Here is a 26,284-nt window from a genome sequence, read left to right as displayed (position 1 = left end):
ACATGCCTTCAAGGCCTCAAAAGCACATTCTGATGCTTCCCGTTAACACTGAAATCAATTTATTTTTAGCTTCTGGATCCACAGACTTCAGTCAGGGTAACACAGGAATTTAGTTTCCCAAATTATGTGCAGTAGCATTGCCTCTCAATATGAGAATTGAAGGCTTGCTAGGAACAAGTCTAAAATGAATTGGATCACTCCATTTGTGTCCCCAGTGTACAACACAATACAATTTTACAGAGTTTGATATGCAAAATTTCATTCGTTTACACGAACATGTAGATTTAATGAGTCTCCATCCACGACTGGGAAGAGTGGGCTGACCTACTTAAAATTTAAGGTAGAGTATAATGTGACTACCATGCATCTGGCTTATGAATAAAATATCTGGCCTCTGTCCTAACCAATCCCTTAACTACTATTAAATTTAAATTAATCTCATATCCATAGGAAATGTATTTTATTTAACTCTTTTCTAAAGATACAGCTTGTTATTTTTTACAATAAATTCAGAACCTGAAAGGTTATTGTGGTGCTAATTAACTTTCTGACACTGCTAACCATGTATTTCTATATCTAAAGAGGCAGAAGTCTAAAAGCACCACAGAAGCCTGTAACTGCTGAACCCGAAAGCTTTAGACTCCTGGAACCAGAAGGTCAAAACTCCTCTGATGCCTAAAGAGGAGAAACAAGCTAAAAGCTCTTCACCTTTGTTTAATTTGTTTTGCTCCATAATGTTGTACTGTATGGGTGGAACCTCTTGCTTTTGCTGAACAGAGGGTTTCCAGTGTTTCTCATTCGTGTCCCCGCTGCCATTGTTAACATTATTGCTGATATTGGACTGGATGAGCTGAGTGGTGGCATAAGGAGTGGGCTGCCCAGGCTGGCTGACAAATCTTCCATCCTTTAGATTTGGACTATTGAAGGTTTTCATCTCATTGATTTTGTTGCTGAGGTCCACGTCCCCATACACAGTTGACTCAGGCAACATCAGGTTTGTCTGCTTGTTGTCCAGCTGATTGTTGTAATTTGCTATACAATCGGCTAACCACAGAGGAGAGAAAAGAGAAAAGGTCATTCTGTTCGCTCACACCAGACTTTCCATGAAACCCCCTCTAACATTTCCTTACTGCATAACTACTTGGCTTGAATCCATGTAGCAGACACACTGAGGCAGAGATACTGCCATTAACTATAGAATTTACAGAATATTATTTACCTTATAAACTACTTCTCCAAAAGTAGGGTTCACTGTTCTGATTCACTGTAAATTCAGATCTTCTGAATTGTATTTACAACGACTTACCTTGCTGGACTATTCCGTAGTGGCCATATAAACATTTGTATTTTTGGACATTATTCTCATAGCACTATAGATATTCAATTCATAATTTCGATTAAAATCATTTGAATTGCAAGGAAAATTCAACCAAAACTTAATAGCAGGAGTAACTAAAGAAGACAAGTCATTTCATGTCACCTCAACAGTATCTAGACACTCTTGTATTTGTCATAAGAAATAGATGTACAACAGGTTTTTATGGAACAGACTGAGAAATGATTACATATAAGAGAATTAAAGAAAAACAGCACAATGTAAAAAGGTAACTCAGTACCCAGTAGCAAGTCTTTATTTGATCATTGTTTCCTTGTACAATCTTATATTTTAACTTAAAACAAAAAGACAGAAAAGCAAGCTGGAACTTTTGCTGATTCTCATTTGCTTTGGATATTGCAAAATACATAATACCACAGTAATACCATTTTCCTGCATGCTAAAGATATATCGCATAGACAGCATGAATTCATTCTTCTGACATTGACTGCATCCTGAGATCACCACTTATTGCAGACAGGAAAACAACATGTGCTGATGCTCGGGCCACTGCTGCAATGTCCCTGCCTTGCCCCGATCTCTTGCCACTGTGTGACAGCAAGCCCACACATTTTTTCTTCTCCACATCCAGTCCACTGGGAGATACTGAATGAAGTAAAATAGTCTGTGGGTCAGCAGTTAGAAGGCTCAGCGGAACTAGCATTCAATGATCCTTAAGCAGAAACTTTAATTTTCTAGTTGATTAATGCATCAATAATTACATAACACTCACTAGGAATACAGTTTTCCTCTTTTAAAAGATGTTGTATTTACGCTAATGAATTTGATTCAAAACCTGAAGTCCGTTGCCTGTGTCTACAACAAATTTACTGGAGAGGATACCAAGTAAAACTGCATACAGAATTCAAGATTTCACCATTCTCTAAATGAAATAACTAGCAAACATACAGGATGTTCAATTTCAAAAATATTCCCTAACACATACATATTTTTAGAGATATATTACCTGAGAAAGGGGAATAAAATAATGCTTGTGTAAGAAAACCACCGATGCACATTTTCAGTGACTAACAAACAGTATCAGAACATGCCACATAGAACTTATCACTGCACATTTCATGCCCCCCAGCCTGTGGTTTTTTTGAAGGTTTTACTGTTTGATATATTTTTCTTTCTTATGTGAGGTGTTATTTATTGCTTCTGTTATTTATTGCTTCACAGTCTTCAACTTCTTGATTTCTAGTGTTTAAATTTTTTCATTTCTCTCACCTACTGAAACCACACTAGTCTTTCCTCCTTTCTAAGTCTATTGTATCATACTGGGCAATTATATACACAGTATATTCTTCACTCCTGATACCTCATGCTTTGCTACAATACCCTTGCAGAGTCACTTGTAACATATATTTTTACCTCCTTTCATTTGCAGCTACCTCTGATTTGCGTGTAAGGCAATATAATCAATACAGTATATGCAGTAGGTACATTTTTTACATAGACACATTAGAATTCCTCACAACAAGTACTTAAAACTGGTTTACCTACATAACAGAAGATTTATCCTGTTAGATCTTTTTTTATGGCATCTACTTTCGGAACAATCCATTCCCATTCTGTAGACTTGGAAGACAGTGCTATACTTAAAATTAAAATTAAAAATGCAGCTACTTTGCATTTTCACAACTACTGAGGGGATATCCATCGCTGCAGCTTCACAGCATTAACCAGCCCACGATGACAGAATTAAGAATATTTGGCAGAATTTCCAGGAAAGAAGAGACCACTCTGAACATATTGTCTGACCCACAAACTTCAGAGTTCTACTTGAAAGGAAAGAAACACTTTGCAACAGAACCAAGCTTAATCTGAAAGCTAAAATGAGGGAGAATCCACTGCAGTTCAATACAAGATGTTATAATAGGCTGCAACCATCAAAAATATGCCTTCTCTTCCTTTTCTGAATTTGTTAAGTTTCAGTTACCAGAACTTGCTATGTCTGTTTTTGTAAGCCATCCCTGAATCACAAACCGTTTTTATACAGGTACTGGTGGACGTGATATCCTCAGCCAGAGTGAGATACAAGTCTCTAACGCCAAAATCTCTCACCTTGCTCCGAAGCACCTGGCAGTGGTCATTGTCAGACAGCATTACTGCAGGAGATGAATTGCCATTACCACCACTCATGAATTACCAGCCAGTAGAGCTGGCTTCACACAAATTACAGGAGGTAATGCTGCTTGGCACTTATGCAACTTTACATACTCCCTCTCTGAAATGCTGGGACATACTATTACCAAAACCAGCCAGAGGTGCTTGTAGTGGAAAAGCTTCATTTCATTTGCATTCTTAAATGCAAACTGGGTTAAACCAAAAGGAGCCTAAGGGCTGTTTAAAGCAAAATGTGCAACAATTAGAACTCTGATATATATTTCACAGATGTGTTACCTTGGAACTCATGAGGTTTTCTTTCAGAGCTCTCTGAGTCCTGCTCAAGCTCCCAGGAACTACTATTTAACCTAACATTTTGTAATTGCTTTAAGTGTATGAAGCTAACTTCTTTATTCACACACCCTACACAGAACACCAGCTATCCAATTTTGTACACAATGGCACTCAAAGGGAAGTTCTGAGTGTGCCAAAACAGATTGACTTGTTGCAAGCACTGTAGCAATCTTTTATTTCTTGCTTCCCATCACATCCAAACCAGAAGGAAAATCTCATTAGCATTATTTTGGTATTTCTCCTCCATCCAAGCAACAAGGATGTACAGAACAACCTAAAAATGACCTTATCTGCTCTATTCAGAAGCTGAAACATATCAGTTCAGTGTGACTTTCGGCAGCATCGAACTGTGCAGGGGCTCCTTAAGCCTGCTACAACTATCCAAAGGGGACCGAGAAAGGATCCAGAAAGGGACCACAAGCATAATCATGACATAGAGGAGACATTACATTAAGTCTAAAACCACTGGAAATAAAAACCCAAACAAACCTGTACACTCTCTCAGGTATTTAGAAGCACACACTCTGTAAAGAAGATTCCTTAGCAAGGTAGAAACATATCTAACCTGGTCGACTGTACGTTGTAAGGTTGCCATCACTGTTGCCATTGCCAGAGGTGCAGCAGTTGATGGAGCAGTCATTGTGATTGTTCCCTGTGTTAGGCCAAGTATCTGCTAACCATGGCTGAGTGGCTGGTTCACTGATGTTTAGGAGTCCAGGCCTTTAAAAACAAAGCTTCGTCATTTCAAAAATCAAACAAAAGCATTTTCACATTGCAGTTACACTCTTCTCAAACGGTGAGATATTACAAAATAATACCACGTACCAAAAGGCTTGAGCACTGGAAAACACAGCTTGATTCAATTATTTAGACTTCTCTAGTCTCCTGTCTAACCTGTTCCTTGCTAAAACACTCAGGAGTGAGCAGTCAAGGGCAGTTCATTTTGCTGGACTATGCTGTATGCTGGTGTGCAACATTTACCTGACACTTTGGTTTTCATTTTTTAATTTGTTTTTCCTTAAGAGGTTACACTTTTATTTTTCTGCCTCTTCACCCTTTCTTAAAGAATGCAAGGTAAAAAAGAGGAAATTGGAAAGTCAAACAAAAAACTCACACATGGAAGCAGGATGGATGTGCATAAGAGCCAAATTTAAATGTGAATACTCCCAAATTCTTGGTTATTTATGGAGCAAGTTCTCCTCCCCATCAGACAGTACTACTGTGGTGCATCAAAGGGAACAGCAGGGTAACAGAAACCTCTGTGGCTTGGGAGCATTTGGATTTCACCAACCATGCTGAGTAGGTGACACACAGTTCTTCATGAGTAAGCCACTCAGCTCCTAAGAGACTTTAAGGTAATTGGGAATACTGACCACCTGAAAAATATCCAGATATGAATGCTGCATTTGGAATAAAGTGTATTCCTGCCATCAGCAGAAAGGAACAGGGTTCCTTGTTTCCCAAGCTGCTGAATTTTTGTAGGGAGTGTTGATGAATGTTCTGTAGAATCTTTGGTGGTTCTTCAGTTTCCACGCTAACAATGCAGTGGCATGTTACAGTCCCTCACAATTTGAAATTGCCTTTGATACCTAAGGTCCTTTAAAAAAATAGATAATTTTAGCTACTGTCATATATACACAGTCCCCTCCTCATGGGATTTAACAGGCAACTTTCCATTTGAAAAAGTGCAGAAACTATTTTCCATAATATTAGATGTGATGATCTTCAAAAATAAAATATGCTAATCCTCCTTAACTGCAAGTTGAAAATACAAGCTGCATGCAGTTTTTTTTGGGGGGGTAGAGTCTGGCAGTGCTGCAGGCTTAAGTCATAGACTTAGAATGACATTTAAAAGATCTATACATATATGTGTGTATATATATTTCTGTACTGCATATGTCATCTGCCAATTTAACATAGGAGGTGATGAGGCTTGACTTGCTGTCAGGCTTACAAACCAGCCAATATGCATTCAGAAAAGAAGGGTTTTTTTTAAAATCTGAAATAAATATACAGCTGTGTAGGCCTGTGAGCAGGCCAGCTGATTTGAAATTCCCTGTTTTTTTCCCTACACTCTACTCTTACAATAAACCTACACCTGAAGGCATTTGGAGGAGACAAAGCATTCCAGAATGTTTCAGCACTTTAAAGACCTGTGTACTCGATTTTTGCATAGGGAGCTAAAGATCCTTTGTTTCTAAAATGTACTTTGCATTCACACCTGCTGTCATGTAAGAAATGTGGTGTGAGGTATATAAGCAGATGAGAATTCTACTAATTGGAGCCATTTATGTGGAAGTGTAGGCAAGAGATGCTTGCATTACAGCTCCATAGCCTGGTGATGATTTGAGATCATAATTTCCAAGGATCTCTAACCTTGGCAGCAAATTTCTTGACTCCCTGAATTTCTGGACTGGGTCTGAGGCAGGGGTGGACAGAGCAAGTGGCTGTGGGGGTGCTGGCTGGAGTCAATCCAACACAATTACCATTACTCAAATCCTGTCTAGAAAAGGGATTGCCACAGAAATGGGTATTTTTTCAGCACCACACAAGTGGGGATTATGCTGAAATACATCACTGTGACATTTTGAAATCTGAAAAATGCTTTAACATGCTCACATAACTGCACTTGGCAAAAATGCTAAACCTTTCCAAAACACTGCAAATATAAAGTAAGGAAGTGAAAACCTTAGGTTTGGATATCAAGGGATGGTTTCATATGCAAAAATAACTTTTTTTTTTTTTTTAAACTCTGCAGAACTATGTTTCATATCCTGCAAAATAAGTTACATCACACATGCTGTCAATGCTATATATGCAAATGAACAAAAGCAGCATAGATGTTTGCACCTTGAATCAATTACATTGTTAGATTCTGGCACTGCTGCTGACAACTAGGACAGCAAAATTGAAGTTGATTTTCTAGAAGTACCGAAATTACTGTGTACGATGTAGACACTTGTGGGTTCATTTCTGTCCTCTGTGTGAGTGTGCTCCATCTAGCCCGTGCTATGGGACGAGTGAGAAAGCACAGTGGCACAAACAACACAAAGGATGTTAGCTGAGTATCTTTCTGAACAACTCTCAGGGAAAGAGAGGGTTCATCTCTCTCCTCTCTTATTTTCTCACTATCCTGGAGTAAGGGCAGCAACCCAATGATTTACAGATTTGTCCACTCAAAAATCACATAGTGACTGTTCTAGAGGCTTCCCTCCATGCTTCAATGGCCATGACAGCACAGCAGCACACCGTGCTGGGAGAGATATCTGCCATTGCTCATAATATACCAGGTCCAGGTGCAGCAGGAGCTGAATAGCCTCACCTCTGCACAGCACTCAGGTAGACTGGGAATGCTTTATTTTATGCCTAATCTTCACAATTACCAAATTTTTGCACAGTGTTGCAAATTAGGAATCACAAGATGCCACTTGTGAACAGGCGTTGTTACAGGACTTTGTTGCCCAGATGGTCTCTGAGATCTTAGATTTATTTCAGCATCATGCTGAATCTTTGAACGTGACCTAGAAAAAAAATGGTGTGCTACTAAAGCACCACTGCCCTGACCTGTCTTTTTGCTATACCACAATTTTTCTTCCTGAAGAAAACTTCACCTCTACAGAGGAAATGTAAATTACTGTTTTCTCCATGGCCATTCATTAAGTAATAACATAAACCCAGTGAACACGCCTTAGTTAAATCCTCAATGTGGAATGGGCTCGGTTCTCAGAGTGGGGGGCTGTAAATTTAAAACCTGTTTCCCTCTCCTTCAGTGCCTCATCTATTTTAAGCAATACTTTAACTGTTTTGCATTCACAGAAAGATTTTTTTTCTTAAAATGTCATCTTATAAGCCGTTTTTGTCTTCAACAATATTTTCCAATAAACATTTTCTTTCTTTGTAGTATTTGTGAAGCAGCTATATTTCTTAATCTTCAAAAATGCCGCAACTTAATTACTTTTACTCCCTTAATCAGGTGGTAAGCCAGGTCTTTATTTTGAAGTTAAAGCACTCCCTCTGCTGCTCATTTTTTGAGATGCAGTTTTTACAGGTTAACAAAGCTGAAAGTATTTCAAAAAATGTTTTGGAAATCAACCTAAACATTCGAACCATATGCCCTCCTTCTAAACAGAAAATATATGGCCAAAATGTATAAATTAATATATGAACTAAAACAACATATCTTTGCAGGTGATTATTCTGCCATCACTTACAAGGACAACTGAACTCCTGGAATCCTTGAATTTATTTGCACACAATTTATACCTATAAGAATAAAGCACATAATTACCTGCCTCCACTGCTTACGGCCTCTCCTCCTCTCTGATATGTTACTGAAATAGTTAAAGATAAAAAGAAGGAAAAAATTTAAAAATCATACAAGACTCCTTCAATAACAGTATTTATTTTGCCTTTGTTTCACTTTAGCTAAGATGATAGTTGTGCATTGTTTATACGTTAATCCTGAGTCTCATTCTGCAAGCTATTGCTTCAAATCCAAGTTTAGACACAATACTTGTGTTGCTTGATAACTGCTAGTCCTAGCCCCAACAGGGTTTTATATTTCAGTTCTGTCCTGAACACACACACGCACACATGTATCGCTTAGGAAAGCAGGAAGCCATACATCAGGTTGAACTTATTCTTAACATAACTCTGCTGACTTCAGTGGAGTTACTCTGTGGAAGAATTTAGGTCATATATTTATTTCATGAATGGCTGGATGTTACAGCTTTGCTGTACCTTACTATTTTGGCAAGGTCAAAGAGGTAGCATGATTCTATAACAGACCTTACTTCCAATGTAAATAATGGCTCATTACAGCTGAAGCTACTGCAAAAACAAATGCTCTTTCTGAATGTTAGTGCAGTACACTCAGGGAACAAGCACACTCTAGAAGTTTGCAGAAGCTCCACATTTTATAACATTGTACAACTGGATTTATAAATTATACTAAATAATCTAAAATTTAATACTTTTGTAAACTAGAAGGAATAGTCTTTCTAGCATTTCAGAATTACTCTACATTAACACAGTGGATGTCCACACGCATTTGTTTGGCTTGCATATCCTTCACAGGAAGGAAGATGTTTGAGAAGTTAGCTTTTAGGATGCAAACATCCAAGAAGAAACAGTGCTATAAATTTTGCACGTTTGCATTGGGTTTGGCAAAGGGTTAAGGAGACTGCCTCCCTGCAAATGCTGATGGATTCTACACTTCCCAGCTAGGAATGTGCTGAAAACAAGCAGCCAAATTCTGCTCTTTAGAAGAACTCCAAACTGGGAGCCTGCAAGAGAGAGATAAATGCTGGCAGTGATTACAATAACAGGATTAAAATGTAGGATGCATTCCTACAGGTAAGTCTTTTACTGTAGGTAATGCTAAAGAGGAGGGCCTGGTTCCATTTAAAGTCAAAGTATGACTGAGATTCTGGATTGAAAAAAAAGGATTTTTTTCCTTTAAGTGTTTTACATGCTCTATGTTTTTCCCAATTTCTTCTTTAAAAATCTCAGGACTATATATTTTGCAGCTCTGACATATCTGAAGAAACCCTGATAATTTCTTTTAATGTTAAGAATCCAACGGAGAGAATAGATGTTAGCTTCCAACCTCTGCAGAATTTCAGTGGCGTGCTACAGTGGAGATTACAATAGACGCCCTCTGTTTAGCCAATTAAAGTAACAGCAAAATAATAAGAGTTTGAATTATTCTCCACTGAGGCACTCAAAGGCCTTCAGAAACTGAACTGAGGGCCACTCTGGCTCATGCTGAACAGGAAGCAACTCCAGTGAACAGAACAGGATGACTTCTGAGAGCAGGCACTCCTCAGTTTGATTAAAAGCACGTGGCTGAGACTCTAACCCAGCCCAGCCCGGTGTGTGTGGAGGAGTGCAGGCACACAGGGTTTGCCTCCCCTGTGGTCCAGCCTGAAGGATGCAACTCAGCTGCTGCACAGAGGCCAAATCAGTACAGTGCTGATTACGAGCTAATATTCCCTGGGAAACTGCGTGTGCAGAGGAGGGGGTGGGTGGTTTCTACCCTGTCTGGATATACATGTCCTGCAAATCTCACAGCTCTCTTGTGAAAACACAGGACTTAGAACAAAGGAGGAAGAAACAACCTGTCTGTTCACTCAGGCTGTAGCTAAAAGAAACGCACAATCAGAATGTGTTGGATTTTATCTACTGTAGGGGATGAGCTTCTCAGCTGCCAGACTGTAGGACCCACTGAAGGTCAGCTCTACAGGATGGAAAGGCTCTCATGGGCACTGGTGGGCTATGGTTCAGATTATGTCATATTTTGCAAATTTCCAAACAAAACAAACCAGAAGGTGCTTTTAAACTCACACTGAATTTGAAATGCACCTCTGTTTAAGCTGAACAGGGTAATTATTTTAAAATTTCATAGCAAAATACCATTTAAGGCAGCAAGCAAAGAAATCTAACTGCTCTAACACTTTGATTTTCTGTATCTTCCAAAGCAGACAACTCCAAGGTCACTGGATTAATGCAGATTCAGAGGAAAGAAAAGGAGCAAATATTTCACCAACTATAATCCCACTGAAGCCCTTTCAAGTCAGCATCTGAGCTCTGCTAAGTTATTCCTCCTCCATCAGAAGCACCTTTTGCATCGCTAGATGTTGGAGGTCACACTACTCCATTGGAATATGCAGGAAGAGAGCCCAGGTTGTACAAACTGACAGGGTCATGCTACAAAATGGCATGCTGGCGTGGAATGGTGTGCTATGAAATGGTACACACAAACAGAAAACATTGTCAGCCACAAAGCAAATGCACACTACTTAGAGAACAAATAATGATACCTGTCATTAATGACACTGTTTAAAAAAAGCCCTTCAGAACAGCTGGGCTGGTTGGTTATGTCAGAGAAAGAGAAAAAGTACCACAAACACATGCTTAAGTAACAAAGAAGGGGGGAAAAGTGCAAATATATACCTGTTGGTGTGAAGGTAAAAGACGGGACTGAAAAATCAAAACAAAATACAAACTGGTTATTAAGCTGAAGAGAGAAAGGGAAACATACCACATTAGTATAAATCTAGCAGACAGCTGAACATAAAACAAATACATATAACTAATCCACTAGTTCAGTCACACTGATATAAAAATAAAACTAAAATACAATTCAGAAAGAAGATTTTCTCTGCAGGTCTGGAAAAAAAAAAAAAAAGGTAAAAAAAGGCAAAAGCTTGATATTCTATTGTGCTCCTGAGGGGATGAGACTGTGGTGTAGCCTTTCAAATATCTTTCAGTTTGGTATTTTAAGTTTTTTCTGAAAATCCTAGCACAAACAAAACCCCCACACTTAATCATTCTAGAATGCAGAATGACAAATTCCTTAACAAAGCCTTATCAAGGTCCTATTGAATCTTATCTGCAGTTCACTAAGTAAATGCTCATTACACTGAACTAATAGGCACACTTAAGTATTCAGTAAGGAAATAATAATCATAAAAAGGAACAAAGAGAACTGCTGTTTTACTGCCTCTGAATCAAGAATGGCACCAACTCTCACTGTAATAAAGGCCCTAAAATCTACTGCAGCAATTAATTTTTGTTTTCAGAGATGAGACTGTTAAACAGAGTTATTATCTTTCTTTCTTAAATAATCACCAAAAAAAAAAAAATCTCCCTAGACATAACACGTTTCTACCTTTCAACCCTTGGCTTTAAGAGAGAAAGGTTAACAACAGAACAATGACACTGCTTGACAATCTTCTCTCTCACAGCTACTATAAATCCTCTTTGGATCAATAGGGTATCTAATCCAAATACAGAGCACTAGCATCTGCTCTTCCTATTAGCACATGCTCCCCCTCCTGTTGACAAGACAGTATCGTTTTCCTCTCACTGATGGCAGAACAAGGCTAACATCGCCCTTTCTGATCTAATGACAGAAAAGGTAAGAGAAACAATCAAATATTCACTAAAACAGCCTGGAGAGAGGAGTTGATCAGCAAAGCCAGCACAGACAGGAAAGATTCTGGCAAAGAGAACAACTTCTTAATCTTATTTTTTTAATAACTCTAAAGTTTCTGGGGAGTGCAGTGTGTCTTGTTATAATTTAGGATATGTGGTAGATTTGCCCCCTTTTTACCAAGCCAATTTATTTCCAGGGATATGACACTATGCAAAGAAAGAAAAATTGAGCATTTGCCCACTTCAGGCTGCATTTGCAGCAAAGCTCTTTATCTTGGGAATACCATTGTATTTTCTTTGAGTTAGGCCTTTTCACATAGTCAAATTTAATTTAGTTACATTCAAAATATAGAACCATAGCAACAAGCTTTCATTAAAATAGAACGGGCATTTAAACCTGAGCTATTCAAAAGAGGATCAAGAATCTGAAAATTAATTTGCAATCACAGGGACATGAAAAATCCTAAACTACTGCCTCATTACTCTTCTGTGAGCTAAGTCCTAAACCTAGTTTAGTTTCTTAAGGAACTGAGGAACAGAGGTTCAACTAAAAGAAATCTTACTGCTACCATATGAAAGAATGACTTAATTCTTAGAGCTTCTATTAATAAACTCTTCCGAGTGTGTAAGACTGCTAGTAGAGTACATATGTGTGGGAGTAGTGAAGTATTTTAACAGATGACAGGACTGAAGCTAAATATAAAAATAAATAAATGCAAGCCTGAAGAAAGTTTGGGCTTGCAGTGATGACTTGATGAACTGCAGAGTGGCAAACTACTTTGCAATTCATATTTCACTAAAGATAGGTTTTGTCTTTGAAGAATACTTGATACCGGAGATACAGACCCTACTTTTTTGTATACTTTCATTTAAATTCCCCCCAAATTACACAAAAGATATTTTTACAGATATTGAAAAACACAGCTGTTTTGAACAATAGCTGATGTCACTGAAGTAACCATTTTTAAGGACAAATTGTATGCCTTTTGCTTAATCATAGGTAGTGGTGAAAGCACAGTGATGTTAGTGTGATAGAGCTGTAGAAAGGCAGTGTGGCAGCATGCTATTAGTAAAACAAAACAGCACAGGCCAGTGCAGCACTACGTGGGGGGCTGTCCTACCTAAGAAATCCCAGCAGAACAGAATCAAGGGTGGAATTCCTTCCCCATTTCCTTGGCTGCAACTCCACTACAACCACTGTGCCTGGAGTCTATAGTGAGCATTTGTACTTTAGCAGCATGGAGGACATCTCAACTCTGCAACACTCTGGACTTAGTTCCATGTTTTCACTCACTCATTTGCTATTTTTAGCACTGCTTCTTTTACATGGCAACACATTGCTGCTGTTTAAAACCATTTGTGTTTGATTTGCCTGTCTTGACCATAACACATGCATTCTTGAAGGGACTAAAGAATGTAATCTCATGATGCCGTTCATACATGAAGATGTGTCCACCTTTTAAACCTAGACCTAACTTCTGACTGCTAAATGTCAAATATAATCCCTCTAGTTCTTCAAAAGAAGGATCTCCCATTTTCTGATTAATTCCAAAATTTACAGTTCTCACTCTACGAGTGCCTATGAGGGACTGCTTTGAGATGTAATGAACTGTAGGCTCAATGAATTCAGCTTTCATTTCCAGGATTAACCTGGAAATTATTTAATCTGGAGGAGCCAAGTTTGTTCCAGAAGATTTTCCAGGTAGAGATTCTAGTTTTGCTTGTCAGAGAGTATACTGAAAAGCACTGCTTGACCACTGACAATGTGATATATAAGAAGTGCCAATAACGTGAAATAGCAGGAAAATGAGGAGTGCTTTAAATTAGCCCCACTGCTGCCATTCTAACCAAATGCAGACGCAGGATGTGATAGCCCCAGAACTCAGTCCCAGCCAAGGGTCTCACAACAGCATTTATGAAAGGAGTCTTGGAAAGCAGACTGACTGTTGTGCTTTTGCAAACAGCCACACTCCTCCGGAACAGGAGAAATTCAAGTACACGCACCCAAAGTGTTACTGCAATGTACACCACTGTTAGCACTCCCAGCAGCAGGCAAAGCACTGAACAGGGGGACAAGGAGCTACCATCCACCTCGCTGCTCTTCAGATGGCAGTGTCAGAGAGCAAGGACCTATTGGAAGCTCCCAGCCTTAAACCCATCTTTACATTTCTCATTTGTAGGAGCATCTTTATTAAAAGCTACTCCAGGCATTCAGTTTAAGACTTAGGCTCTAAAGCCAGACTTAGCACATCATGTAAATATTGCTGCTCTCTGCACTGGCTCCCAACCCCCACTTCATGAAAGTGCTGAAGTAAGCTCATAATTCCTTATTCAAGCCTTAGGAGAACAAGAGACTGATAACAAAATAAATAGGCAGCAAACAGGCATTCAGCAGCCAGCAGACTGAAATAGATAACAGGGCACCTTTTCTGATACCAGCGTAAGTACTTGTGAGCCCGTTCCTCTTCTTCCTGTGGCGATACAACCAGATGCTGAAGACCATGAGGATAATCCAACAGGCTGCACCAATTCCAGCAATAAAGGCAGGCTGCTTTACTACATCAGAAATCTGCTGGGCTAAACTGACTTGATCTTCTGAAGACACAGGGTTTCCACGAGAATCTGGAACAGAGACACCCGTAACAGCCAATTAATTTGAATGGACAGCTGTAAAAGGCAGCACGAAAAGAGCTGACATAACTGCAGTCCAGTTTCTCAAGGTAAAATCCTTAAGACTGCTCTTCAAATTCTCTTATTTACAGGCCTAAACAGAAATGGTTTTCCATACAAGACAGGTACCTCTGATATCACTGACTTTTGTTTGCTTTCAAAAGCTGCTAAAATCAGGTACACAAATAGAAAGGCTCATACACTACACACTTGTGGACTGCTGTTTTTTCATTTTTCCTTCATTTTAGCAAAGGAACATCAGCTTCAGAAAATTATTCAAAAAATCTGCAAAGAACACAGCAAGTAAAAGAAAGCTGTAGTATGAAACATGAGTAATGTGAATGGGTACAAGTCAGCTCCCCAAACATCTGCTCTCAGAACTGACAGTCACAGTTACAAATTTAAACTACGTTCACATGAGGTTCATATTGAGGGAGATATTTTAGTTCCTGACAGATTACTTAAATCATGTATTACACAGTTTAATGTACTCCTTGCAGTCTCTCAGTCTCTCACTTTGACCTCAATTTAAAAAAGACTGAATATTTAAAAGGATGTAGAAAAGTAAAACTACAAAATAACCAATCCTTCCCCCTTAAATACGAATGAAAAACCAAAAGGATAACTAAAAAATTATTCATGAATTGCTAAAAACGGCCAAGGAGTCTCATTAGTAATGAACAAGCAGTGCTTTTCAAAGCAGTTTAGCCTTAAATATCCCACATCAAAATAAAGAACAGGTGTTTTTCCACAGATTATTAATTTATTTTTTTTTAATAAGACAGCACCTTTAAGAACTGGTCTTTTCTGCTCTTTCTGTACTGAACTTTTGCAGGAACCTTCTAGGAACAGCAGTACGAAGATCCAGTTAGTGACCAAGCTTTCTAACTGAAGTGAAGCAACTCAAAGCCAAAATATTGCCTTCCTGATGCTGTACCACCACAGAGAGTGCTCACTGGAAATTTCATTACTGCACAGGGCAAGGGCAAGAATTCAAAACTTTTACTCAGAGCAAATATTGCTTTACACATTCCACAGCCTGGTCTTTGAAATACCCACTTTTATTCCTGCATAGATCCAAGAGATAGTTGCTTTATACTATTGACAGTAGTGACATCAAATTCAGAATGAGAGATCAGTGTTTTAAGGAGAAAGGCGCTGTTATTAATCTAATTAATATGAACTATGTAAGAAATGAAAACCTATTTGCTTAAAACCAGTATCTTTTCTCTATGAACTAAACAGTGAATAGAATTTTTTTTTTGATGATGACATCTTGCATTATGCCTAAATAAGCATAAATAAAATATAAGATATTGCAATACAAACAAGAGATGGAATCACAACAAATGATACAAATAACAAACCTCCTCTGGAAAAGGATGCCTTTTTGAATGGAAATAGTTAAATTAATAACAGCTTTTTCCAGTGAAGGATTCCAAATTCCAGTTTTTGTGACCTTGAAGTCAAATATCTATTTTGCCGAGAAATCACCCCCGCCTTTGACTGCTACCTTATTGGAAATTTTATTTCATATTTCAGCTCTCTCTATCTTCTGTGATCCTAAGTGCACTGCCTAGTCTGAAAGTTCACCAGGCAGACTCATTCTTTTCTTACTAATACACTCTTTGTGTCTGCTGGGTTTATGGATTTCATGCCTATTTGTGCAAGGTTAAGATGGGTTGCTTCAGATTTTATGGAGACAGCCAAGTGAAGTTCCACACAAGTGGCCAGATGGGCTTAAATGTATAAAGTATACTGTGACCAATGAATTAAAGCTGTCATCTCATCTTTTGTCTCTCTGCAGCTGAGACCATATTAAGATATGAAAACTTGCATCATCAGTCTCCTTTTCAAAATGAGTAATTTCTGTGTTTTTAAAAAGCTACAGTCCCTTATACAGCTTAATGGAATAGAATAAAACATTTATGGAGAGCCTCTGGTCCTGAATAAATAAGAGTGATAAATATTTTTTGTCTCATCCTTAAAATATATATTTTAAAACAATAAACCCAGGAGAAAAAATAATCACAAACTCAAAAAGCAAATAAGAATGTTTTCTAAACATGCCAGCAATTCATCTATACAGAAAGACAATACTTTTATACACATTTTGCATTGATCAGTCAACATATGTCTGAATATTATAAAATCCTGAAGAATCTCTTCAAATGTTTATTATTCTGATTTTTAATTAACATTAATTTCATGCTGTGGTTTTACTTGCCATTGCAAGCGTTTGAACAGCATAATAATATAGTTGTTTTTAGGAAATCAGGCTCATGGTGCATAGAATATGGGTGGACTGTTAGAGCCATTTCGTAAGCTGGTATATATCTATGCACATGGGAAAGAGAAAAATGCATCTATGTTCACATACAGTCAGACAAACAGCATCAGAGAAGAGGAGATGGAAGGGCTTTCAAGAGGTCACATTTGACTACATCCTACTCCTCTTATAATTCAAAAATAGGAAGTAAGCTACATATAAAGAGGATGAAATTTAGTGACATCTTCATCACTAAAAACTTCCAGGAACATTATCTCGGAAGCCTTTCTTTGAGAAGGGCATCTTCCCTCTCCCTATTAGCCCTGTGAGATCCTGAATGATCAGTCATGAAAACAACTCTTGAACTTAAAAAAAAAAAAAAAAAAACACAAAACCCAAAACCCTACTTTTTATTCATCCCAGGAAATTTCTGGAACTTTGATTTATAAATGGCTCATAATGAACATTCCTGTTCCTGCTTGTACTCTTCAGGAAGATGTGCCAAAATAATAAGCGAACATAAACATTCTATGGCAAAGTGCATCCTACTGCCAGAGCAGCAGCCACAGTATTTAATGTACTTGAAAATGCCCCAGGAGCTGTTGGAGCAGGCTGATCCCACAACTCCCTGAAACCAGCATATTATCACAGTGACTCATCCCTTCTTCTACCCCAAGATAAGAGCTTTCTTTTTAATCACAGATAATGTTGCTATGGCAGTTGCTCACAAGCAACTTGATTTGAATGTCTTGAAGCTCCAAGTTTCAAATTTCAATGAAAACTAATTAGAATTTATATAGAGAAGGACTGGAACCTCTAATCCTCCAATATTAAATGTTCATATAAATAATAATAATAATAATGTGAAAGCCAACATTTAAGTTGCTAAATGATAAATAAAAGATTAATATCCATTTAAGATTGGAATGACAAAGATTCAAAATAGACAGGAAATTCCAGGTTCACAGGTGTGCAAGCAACCTTAACTTTGCCTTGTGCATGTACAAGAGCCTATGGAATGGTACTTTTCCATATGCGTGCCTCATTCAGTATACAAACTGTACAAACAGTGAGTAGGAATATCTAAATGGTGGTGACAGTGCTAATTTGGGCAATTAAAAACTTGAAAAACACCTGAAACCTGTAACATGTTGTCTGAGTGTGTTCTCAAATATATGTGCATGATGCACTATGAAAATTATTTGGTAAGATATTTGCAAGGTAAGGATATGCTATTTTGTCTGCTTTCTAGATGTATGTTTCCCAAACTGATAAAATACCTTTTGTGCACTTCAATCTTATACAGCTTGAGGAGACAGCACCAAACTGATTTGGAAGGGTTTGCCGTGAGGGTGAAAAATAAAGATTACTTTCTTCAAGTTGTTTGCAGGCCACAAACAAAAATATCAACAAAAAAACCCATACAACTATCACACTCACAGTACCTTAAGGGCTGACAGAGTAATATCCTGCAGGCATGCTAGCTAGTTCACAAATCACATCTCCTAAATGAAGCAATTAGAATAATAAAGATTCAAGGAGACTTTCTTGTGTTTTGTACACTTGAGACATCCACTGGTCGAATAATACACTCAACATTCACAGTAATTGTGCAGACATCTCCTAATAAGTAACTGCATTCCATATATTCACACAAATTACGTGTTTAAGAGTAACATTAGCTGCAGTTGTGGGACTTCTTAGAGCTGGTACTGGAAACAAAATACGTCACAACCTGTTCCAGTGTCACTCCTTATTTGTCAACAAGCATAGGTAATACTGCCAAGCTATCACAGGTAGTGTCCCATCACTCTACAAAAGCTAGGCTAGAGATCAGTGAAAAAATTGCTTGCTAATTCTCATCTTTCTGTACACAGAATTTTTGTAAACAATGTCTTTAAGTTACATGTTGTAACAAGAAAAAAAAGTTCTATTGAAATTGTATGATTTTGTTTCTCCACAGCACATTGTTGTAGGCATAATGTAATGAGCTGTGGTTAGGTCTCACAAAGTTTTTTTCCTTAACACCAAAGCTTTTGCAGCCTTTCTTTATGTAAAACATCATCTTTTCTTTTAAAACAAACAAACAAACAAACAAACAAACATTTTTTCAGTCCTTGGTATTCCACAGAAAGCTTTAAAAGGTCATTCAAAAGCCAAGAGGCAAATTCAGAAGCTTCACGCAGGGTGTTTGAAGAAGACACATAATTTTTCAGTTGATCTCATGATTTTATGAATAACAAGCAAATTATTTCGTTGGCTTGTCCCTGGTGGCACGGGAAGTCTGGGGTACCACAGCTCAGTGAGCTGCTTCGTGTCAGCAGAGACGTGGAAAATGAAAGAGCTTCGAGATTACAATTTGTACCTGTCTTTGTAACAGGTTAAGTGTGTGCACAGGGTCATTTATCACAGCTCAGCTGATGCGTGGGACTGCGATTGCACGCCTCAGCTCCCAGGGAATCCAATGTCTCCTGTCCTCCCCTCTCGCTCTGGAAGGCGGCCCCCGAAAGGTGAAGCTTCCTCCTGTCACACACCCGGCTGAGACTCTGCCCAGGCATGTCCCGTAGCCACAAACCTGCGAGCATCCCACAGGGCACATAGGCTCACAGAGGAGACCCAGAGCCAGCCAGTCGCATGTTCTCGTATGAAAAACACATTATAAGGAGATAGATGTGGGATTGTACTGAAAAGTACTTGTTAAAAAAGGGAACCTCAGAATCACACTGTGTATGCTGTGTCAGAAATGCTGTAGCTGGAAGCTGTCACACAGTTCTTAGAGCACACACGTACCTGGTGTCAGGACTGTTTCAAACCTTCTACAAGGAGCATCTGCAGTCCTCTTTCCTCCCCCTCCCTGGCCTCCCTTCCCTCCCTCTGTAACAATGTAATCTATTGCTGGTGAAAAGTGCCAATTGATGACATCAACAAATCCATTTTCTTTCCTCAGAAAGCTACCCAGAAAACTCTGCTCCACCCCCATGCTGGGAGCACTTCTAAGATCTAAGAATCTAAGTCCTTGAGGGGGCTGGAGGAGAACTTGCATCACAGAGCAGAGCTGGATAATCTGCAGCCATTTTTCTACCTGGATGATTTTAGGTTGATCTGTACTACCAAAGAGTGCTACCTCTTAAATTTAAGCACTAATTTTCAGCAGCCTCCTGCAGTTGCTGAAAGGGTTGCAACACCATCTAAATACTTCTTTGTTCAGTTTCTTGTGGCATGGATCTCCACAAGACTCCTGTCTCCACATCTTTGCCATGTAACAACCAAATTATGGGATTTACTACAGTACGCACAGATTTGGCCATTCCACTTAGAGGCAAGCAGTGAAAGCAAACTCCAACCATGAGGAAATATGTGTATTCTACCAGACTTGCACATCTGAACACCTTTCAAGGTGTGGGATCACTTCTCGTTTTTATAATATAATGCCAATAAAGGCCAGGAACACAGAAGTGGGCAAAACCCTTACCCTGACAGTCTCATTTGTTTCTCTTTTCACTTAACAAAACCTTGAAGTTGTTATCATCAGACAAAAGGGGAAAAAAAAAGAGTGGTTATGGGGCCTCTGGCTTTGAACATTTGAAATTATCCTCATAAACCTCAGTAATGCATCATTTTCAAAAGCTAAGTTACACAGAATAAACTTGATTTTGACTGGTTATAGAAAGCTGTGGATGGTGGGAGGAACAATCTAACAAATAACTACAGGGTTTTCCAGTAATAATTCCATATTAAAGGAATATCATACAAGCTGTGTGCAATTTTATTGTAAAATCTCCATCACTGTAATTGGGAATCATATACCTGTCAAATTTAAGTAAGATAAAGATGGCCTTTGTCTTAATACCTAAGGAAATGTACATGTGATTTTCCACATTAGTTGCTCTGTCTTGTTTCCACATGCTCTCAATTATAGATTTTTAAATACAACAAGTGAAATAAGAAGGTAGATCTACTAATGATACAGAGATAACGGGACATGAAGTCCAAAGCAACATGCTGAGCTTGCTTTCATAATTATATACTGTAATGATAAGGTATTTTGCTCCAGGCATACTAGTAAAGCAGCATATGACTATACTTAAAGCTACTTTAAATAATCTTCAGCTAGCCAACAGCAAAGACGCATTTTTCCCAGAAATATTCACGAGCAATGTCCCTGGTCAGCATTTATGACAGAGATGTTTGGTGTAAATGAGATTAGAAGGTTGAATTATAGTAAATCATTTGTGTACATCTTTTTTCCTGTACTCAGATTATTTACTAGCTTTCACACATAGTTGATATTTATTGTGCCTAATTTTAGGACACTTGCTTTTTGCATCAATAACGATAAAATCTGATCAAGACAAATTACATCCCTAAAGTGAATCAACACCTAGTGATTCATACTCCCCTCCAAGTTTTATTTCACCAGTCTTAAGGGTGAAAATTCACTTTGAAAAGTCAACAAATGAAAAGCACTGCTGAACTGGGAGATTGAAAAAAAAACCAACCCTGTGTTGTTTTAATCCCATCTTTAGAATGCAGTTCTAAGGCAAGTTTAAAACCAGAAATGCCAAATCCTGTTATTCCAGAGATCAAGTAACACTATCTATTTCACTTGCCTTGAAAATATTTCTGGTGCCATAAAAGATGAAGGTAAACAGAAATCACCCAAACCAATAGGCAGGATTACCAGGAAGCTTACCTAACTGGATAAACTGGGGATCGCTTTTCACTCCAGGTCCTGCCCCAGTGCTTGCTGCCACTTCCACACTGTACCGGATACCAGGAACGAGGGAGGGGATGACTACGGAGAAGGTGGTTCCATCCACTGTCTTGTTTATATGGTATCGACTTTCATTGCCAAGGCACCAGACCTGCAGGGAAGTAAATGCATGGTACATGTAAATGTTCAAAATTCAATGCTGAAGGATGAGAAGAAGGACAGTTGGCACATTCTTTCCTCCTGGATAAAGAAATTTACACTTTGTCACTGTTCTAACATCCACAGCCGTGGACTGCTGTCCTAGGCACTCTATGAATACTGACAAGGTATTTCTTGTTCCAAAGAGCAGCTCCAACTACTACCACTATTGATGAGTTTATCACAATTCATTTAGAGTTCAACAAGTGCTAACGAAACTACAAGCATTCATACCAGAGAAGAAATGAGGGAAGCCCCACAGCCAAGAACTATTCACATAAACAACAAAGTAAGAGCATTCAGTTAAATGAATTTGCAATTCTCTTCTTCAGGAATTGTGTGTCGCTCAAGTGCATAAGCAAGTCTTTCATCACATGACACCCTAAGAGAACTGATGTCATGCTGGAATCCAAAAGGTTTTGGTTTTTCTTTTTTTTTTTCAGATGGCAGCAAGAGGCAAATATGGAATGGTATGCTGTCTTCTAATTGAGACAACAGCATGACATCAGATCTCAGTTTTTGGTTGAGTCCAACATACAGGTCTAGTGACTTCAAATCACTACATTATATATTACACCAGTGACATTAAATGGCTGGGGGGAACAATATGATGAGATATCTTTATCTCTTTAGGCCTGAAGCATTGATGTGGCAAATGCTTTTAGGAGGATGGTTGAACTCCCAACTGCTATTTAAGGAGAGGTAGCAGCTAATCTACATCTGCTAAAAAAAACCATGAAGCTTTATTATTTCCTTTTTGCCCCCTTTTCACAAGAGTATTCCTCTACAAAGAACATTTTTCCAGAAAGTTAAATGAGTTAAATTCAATACTTTATCTGTAAAGAAGCAAACTTGGCTGAGAACAGCAGCGTATCTGAACCTGGGCTGATTGTACACAAGAGGGAAGATTTTGCTTTCAACATATGGAGCTCCTAAAAGATTTAGTACCCAGATAGCTGCTTTAAATCCCTTGTGCAATTCTGCTGCTGTGGAGATTGCCAGGTGAGGGGGATAGACTTTCACATGTAGAACAATTGTTACAGCCCTTTCTGTACAGCCCTTTCTGCCTGGACACTGGAAATTTTATCTCACCTTCAGGACATTGTAAAGACCCTCTTTCCTTCTCTGGATGCCAGACTGAAGCAAGGCTAGTGGGACACTGTGAGGATGTGAAATGTATTTTAAGTTCCTTTAAAATTGAATCCCAACACAGGATGCATGCAAGTGCTGCTGCAGAGCAGGTCAGAGCAAATGAAGAGAAACTCCTCTTTGTACCCTGATACTGTACAGAGACTGTTTCAATCTAGGAGTAAAACTATTACTAATACTGCTCTTGTATCCTAAAAGATGGTCATGAAAATGCTCTTATGTAAATAAAAACTTGATTAAGTGAGGAACAAAAGACTTAAATCTCCATTTTGATTTAGGTAATTTTCACAGAAATTAATACTGCCACCTTGTAAAATGCTGCATGTGCAAACAATGAAAACCATTTGTTTTGTACTTGTAATCATGAATTACTAATTCAGAAAAAAAGTTTTTGTTCTTAGGCACTCAAGTGCATGGAGAAGTGCATGAAACGAGACTGTCAGGTTAAACATCAAGTTGTTCAGCACTTGCCCTCCTACATTTCATTGCATATATAAATAGGCAAGTGAAAATGAACATTTGGAAAATTATAAAAGAAGAATGAATTCACATTATAACAGGCACATAAGGAAGAATTAGTATAACGAGTTTCTAACTTTGTGTTAGGGAAAGAGAAAATTACTTATATGCTATGCATTTGAATTTCTGGGGGTTTGCGTGTGCTACTGACACTTCTTCAATTAAGACAGTACCCTTCTTCCTATTTATTTTATCCTTTAAAGTAGGTACACTCTTGCCTTTGATCTGGGGTGCTGAGAAAATAATGAACTGCCCCACATATGCATATCTTTTTATTCTTTATTTTCTAAGAGAAAACAGAAGATAGAAAAACAAAAATGAAAGAAAAAAGAGAAAATTTCACAAGACTTCCATCTGAATTTTTTTCTTGGTATTAGTTTTTAATCTCAAATCAGTAGTTCTGCATTTATTTAGTTTTCTTGACAAAACCAGTAATTACATATAGCAACGTGAGTAGGAATGGAATATATATTTTCACATATATATTTTTTATGTCTGTTTTCTGTCCATGGTGAAAAGCACAAAGGAAAATAAGGGCATCAGTGCAACAAATATAGATGCAAAACATGGCAGTGTGCCATCTGCTGCTACACAAGCACTACAAGGTGCTTGCTCCAGCACCTGGTAGCCTGTCACCTCAAAATCCTCAGAGGTGGGGTAGGGATTATATCCACTCAGAAATGTAAATTTCCTGACTTTTATCGTTGTGTCCTTGCAACTGTAACATTCCTCTGATTCAGTTTCTTACTGGAAATAATTCCATCTCTCCAGCTCAAGGTCTGTCTTTAAATGGAAAAATTTCCCAAGTATTTTTTCCGATTACATTATATTACATATCTGAAACTAGGCCATAAACAGATTTTTTTTACCAGTTGACCAGGTTCTGAAAAGGGTTTTATTATTCTAAATTGACCTTGAAGCTTAGCAATCTCTTCCCTTTCCCATTTTTACTGAGAGGACAAAAAAAATTAGAATGAGTTTTGATGGCTAGGAATATGTTTATAGCACCGTGTTTAAACCTGAAAAATAGCCAAGATATTCTCATTTAGAAGATTTTCTCAAAAATGTGCATTTGCAAGGGGCTGAAACCAAAGTTCCTGCCTCTCCATGGCTACAAAGCTTACTTGATATCCACAACTAAACATTTAAAACATCTCTAGCTTGCTCAAGAAAATAAACGTCATTAACTTTGCTATGTAAATTATCACCAAAAAATTTGAACTGCAAACAGTCTGTGTTCATAAATGAATAACAAACAATAAATATTTTTAATGTACTTTCAATTTGTTAAAAATTAAACAACATAATGAGAACTGTGTTTGGAAGAAGAGAAAAATTTCTATGCACTAATAGATTTATTATCATAGAAGCACATTCTTGCCTTGAAAGTTTTCCATTTGTTTTAACTACCCAGTTACGCGTAATTTACTCAGATCTTAACACTGTTAATTATTATCCCTGAGCTTTTCAACTCATTAAGCCTGTTTATATTTACTACCTACCTTGGCCAATGTCTTAAGAGTCACAAAATGGTTCTCCAACAGGTATGGTTCCCTCTCTCCTTGTGTGTGCATTTCCCAAGTTATAAAGAAGGCAAGGAGGGAGCTGTTTTAATTAAGTGTTGACCCCTTGCTTTGATTTATAGAGGCTATTTTAATTGCCTTCCACCACCTAGGAAGAATCACTAAATACGGAGTTTGAGTCCAAGCAGTGATTTTTCTCTCCCATTTTCTCTGAGTAACCAGAAGATGGAGCCAAGCATCCACGAACAGCCCATCTCCTCACTACCTGGCCATGCTCCCTCTGCCAGGGGACCAAGCCATGGCAGCAGTACCTTATATTCTTGAACCATCCCGTTCTGGTTGTCCTCGGGGGGTGGCTGCCAGGTGACCACGATTGCTGTCCCGTTCCCATCGTTCTTAGTTACTGAAACACTCTGAGGTGGAGCGCTAGGAGCTGTTTGTTCAGAAAGAAAGACTGAATGGTTATGCTTGTCACACCCACAAGAGAATTTGTTTAAGTGGAAGATGGTTTCTGGGCTCTACAAATGCAATCTTTTATGCCTCACCCTTCACCGAGGGCAGTTTGTGCCCACAAGATAAAATGATACAGAAGGAAAATGTATAAACCAACAACCAGGCTCTGAGTTCTGCCGTAGTCTTGCTGTGCAGGCCAGGAAAAGTAACACTCCAAATTATACTTTCCAAGCTCAGACACCCATTACCTGCATGTCACAGTCCCAAGCACTGGGTTCCTCACTGCTCTCAAATCATCTCACCTAGGATCAACAGTTTTGAAAAATAAATCCTATAAATAGTCCCCTGATCTAGTTCCTCTAATGTGTAAAAAATAATGAGTAATACAAAAATTTTTAAAGTCAGGGTGAAACGTGTTAGTATTAACATATTTATAATAATAATTTATGTTTTGCATTTGAAATAGTCCTTCTAAAAAGTGGATGCTTAGCTGGTGCTTAGGATGAATGCAGCTATGCACACCTTTTGAACCACTTGCAGCAATAAACTGGAGCTGCACAGCACTTCTAATGGAGAAGGAAGATAGAAAGGGGAAGGTTGCTCATCCTAGCAGAAGCACCAAAATCCCTATTCAGAGGCAGTGGCCACCTTGCATACTTGCCTGTGCAGCAACAAAAGGAAGAGCTTTATGAACCTTGTCTTTTTAGCACATGTATGATGGAAATACATAATTTAGGCCACTATATCTGTTGTCCTCATTCATCTTTCCATTTGGTCTCGCTGATTGATCCAGATATAAAAGCCTTCTAAAAACCATGGTCTCCATTCCCCCAGCTACACTGCTTTGATGATTTCTGTACTGTCTGCTATCTACTCAAGATAGTGATTAGCAAGTGCTTGAATCTGACAGAAGTCACTTGTGACCAGCCCATGAACTCAGCAGGGAGGAGTGCACACACTGCAGGGAAGATAAAAAAGCGGATTTCCCATTGTGTGTTGGAGGGATTTTTTGC

General features: G+C 38.4%; 1 protein-coding gene across 1 annotated transcript in view; it reads right to left on the bottom strand.

Annotated features, from left to right (window-relative positions):
- The window catches only part of ROBO1 (roundabout guidance receptor 1), a gene marked incomplete at both ends in the record, with an annotated part of 493,955 nt that overhangs the window by 21,909 nt on the left and 445,762 nt on the right, over positions 1-26,284 (bottom strand). The window contains 7 exons of the mRNA XM_082279020.1: positions 709-1,044; positions 4,404-4,558; positions 8,127-8,169; positions 10,793-10,819; positions 14,201-14,398; positions 21,409-21,580; positions 25,130-25,251. Of these exons, the coding sequence (XP_082135146.1) occupies positions 709-1,044; positions 4,404-4,558; positions 8,127-8,169; positions 10,793-10,819; positions 14,201-14,398; positions 21,409-21,580; positions 25,130-25,251 (1,053 nt within the window). The remainder of the gene's footprint in view (positions 1-708; positions 1,045-4,403; positions 4,559-8,126; positions 8,170-10,792; positions 10,820-14,200; positions 14,399-21,408; positions 21,581-25,129; positions 25,252-26,284) is intronic.

This window comes from Coloeus monedula, assembly GCF_965178545.1.
Source record: "Coloeus monedula genome assembly, chromosome: 3".
NCBI classification, from domain to species: domain Eukaryota; kingdom Metazoa; phylum Chordata; class Aves; order Passeriformes; family Corvidae; genus Coloeus; species Coloeus monedula.
This window is presented reverse-complemented; position numbering and strand designations above follow the sequence as displayed.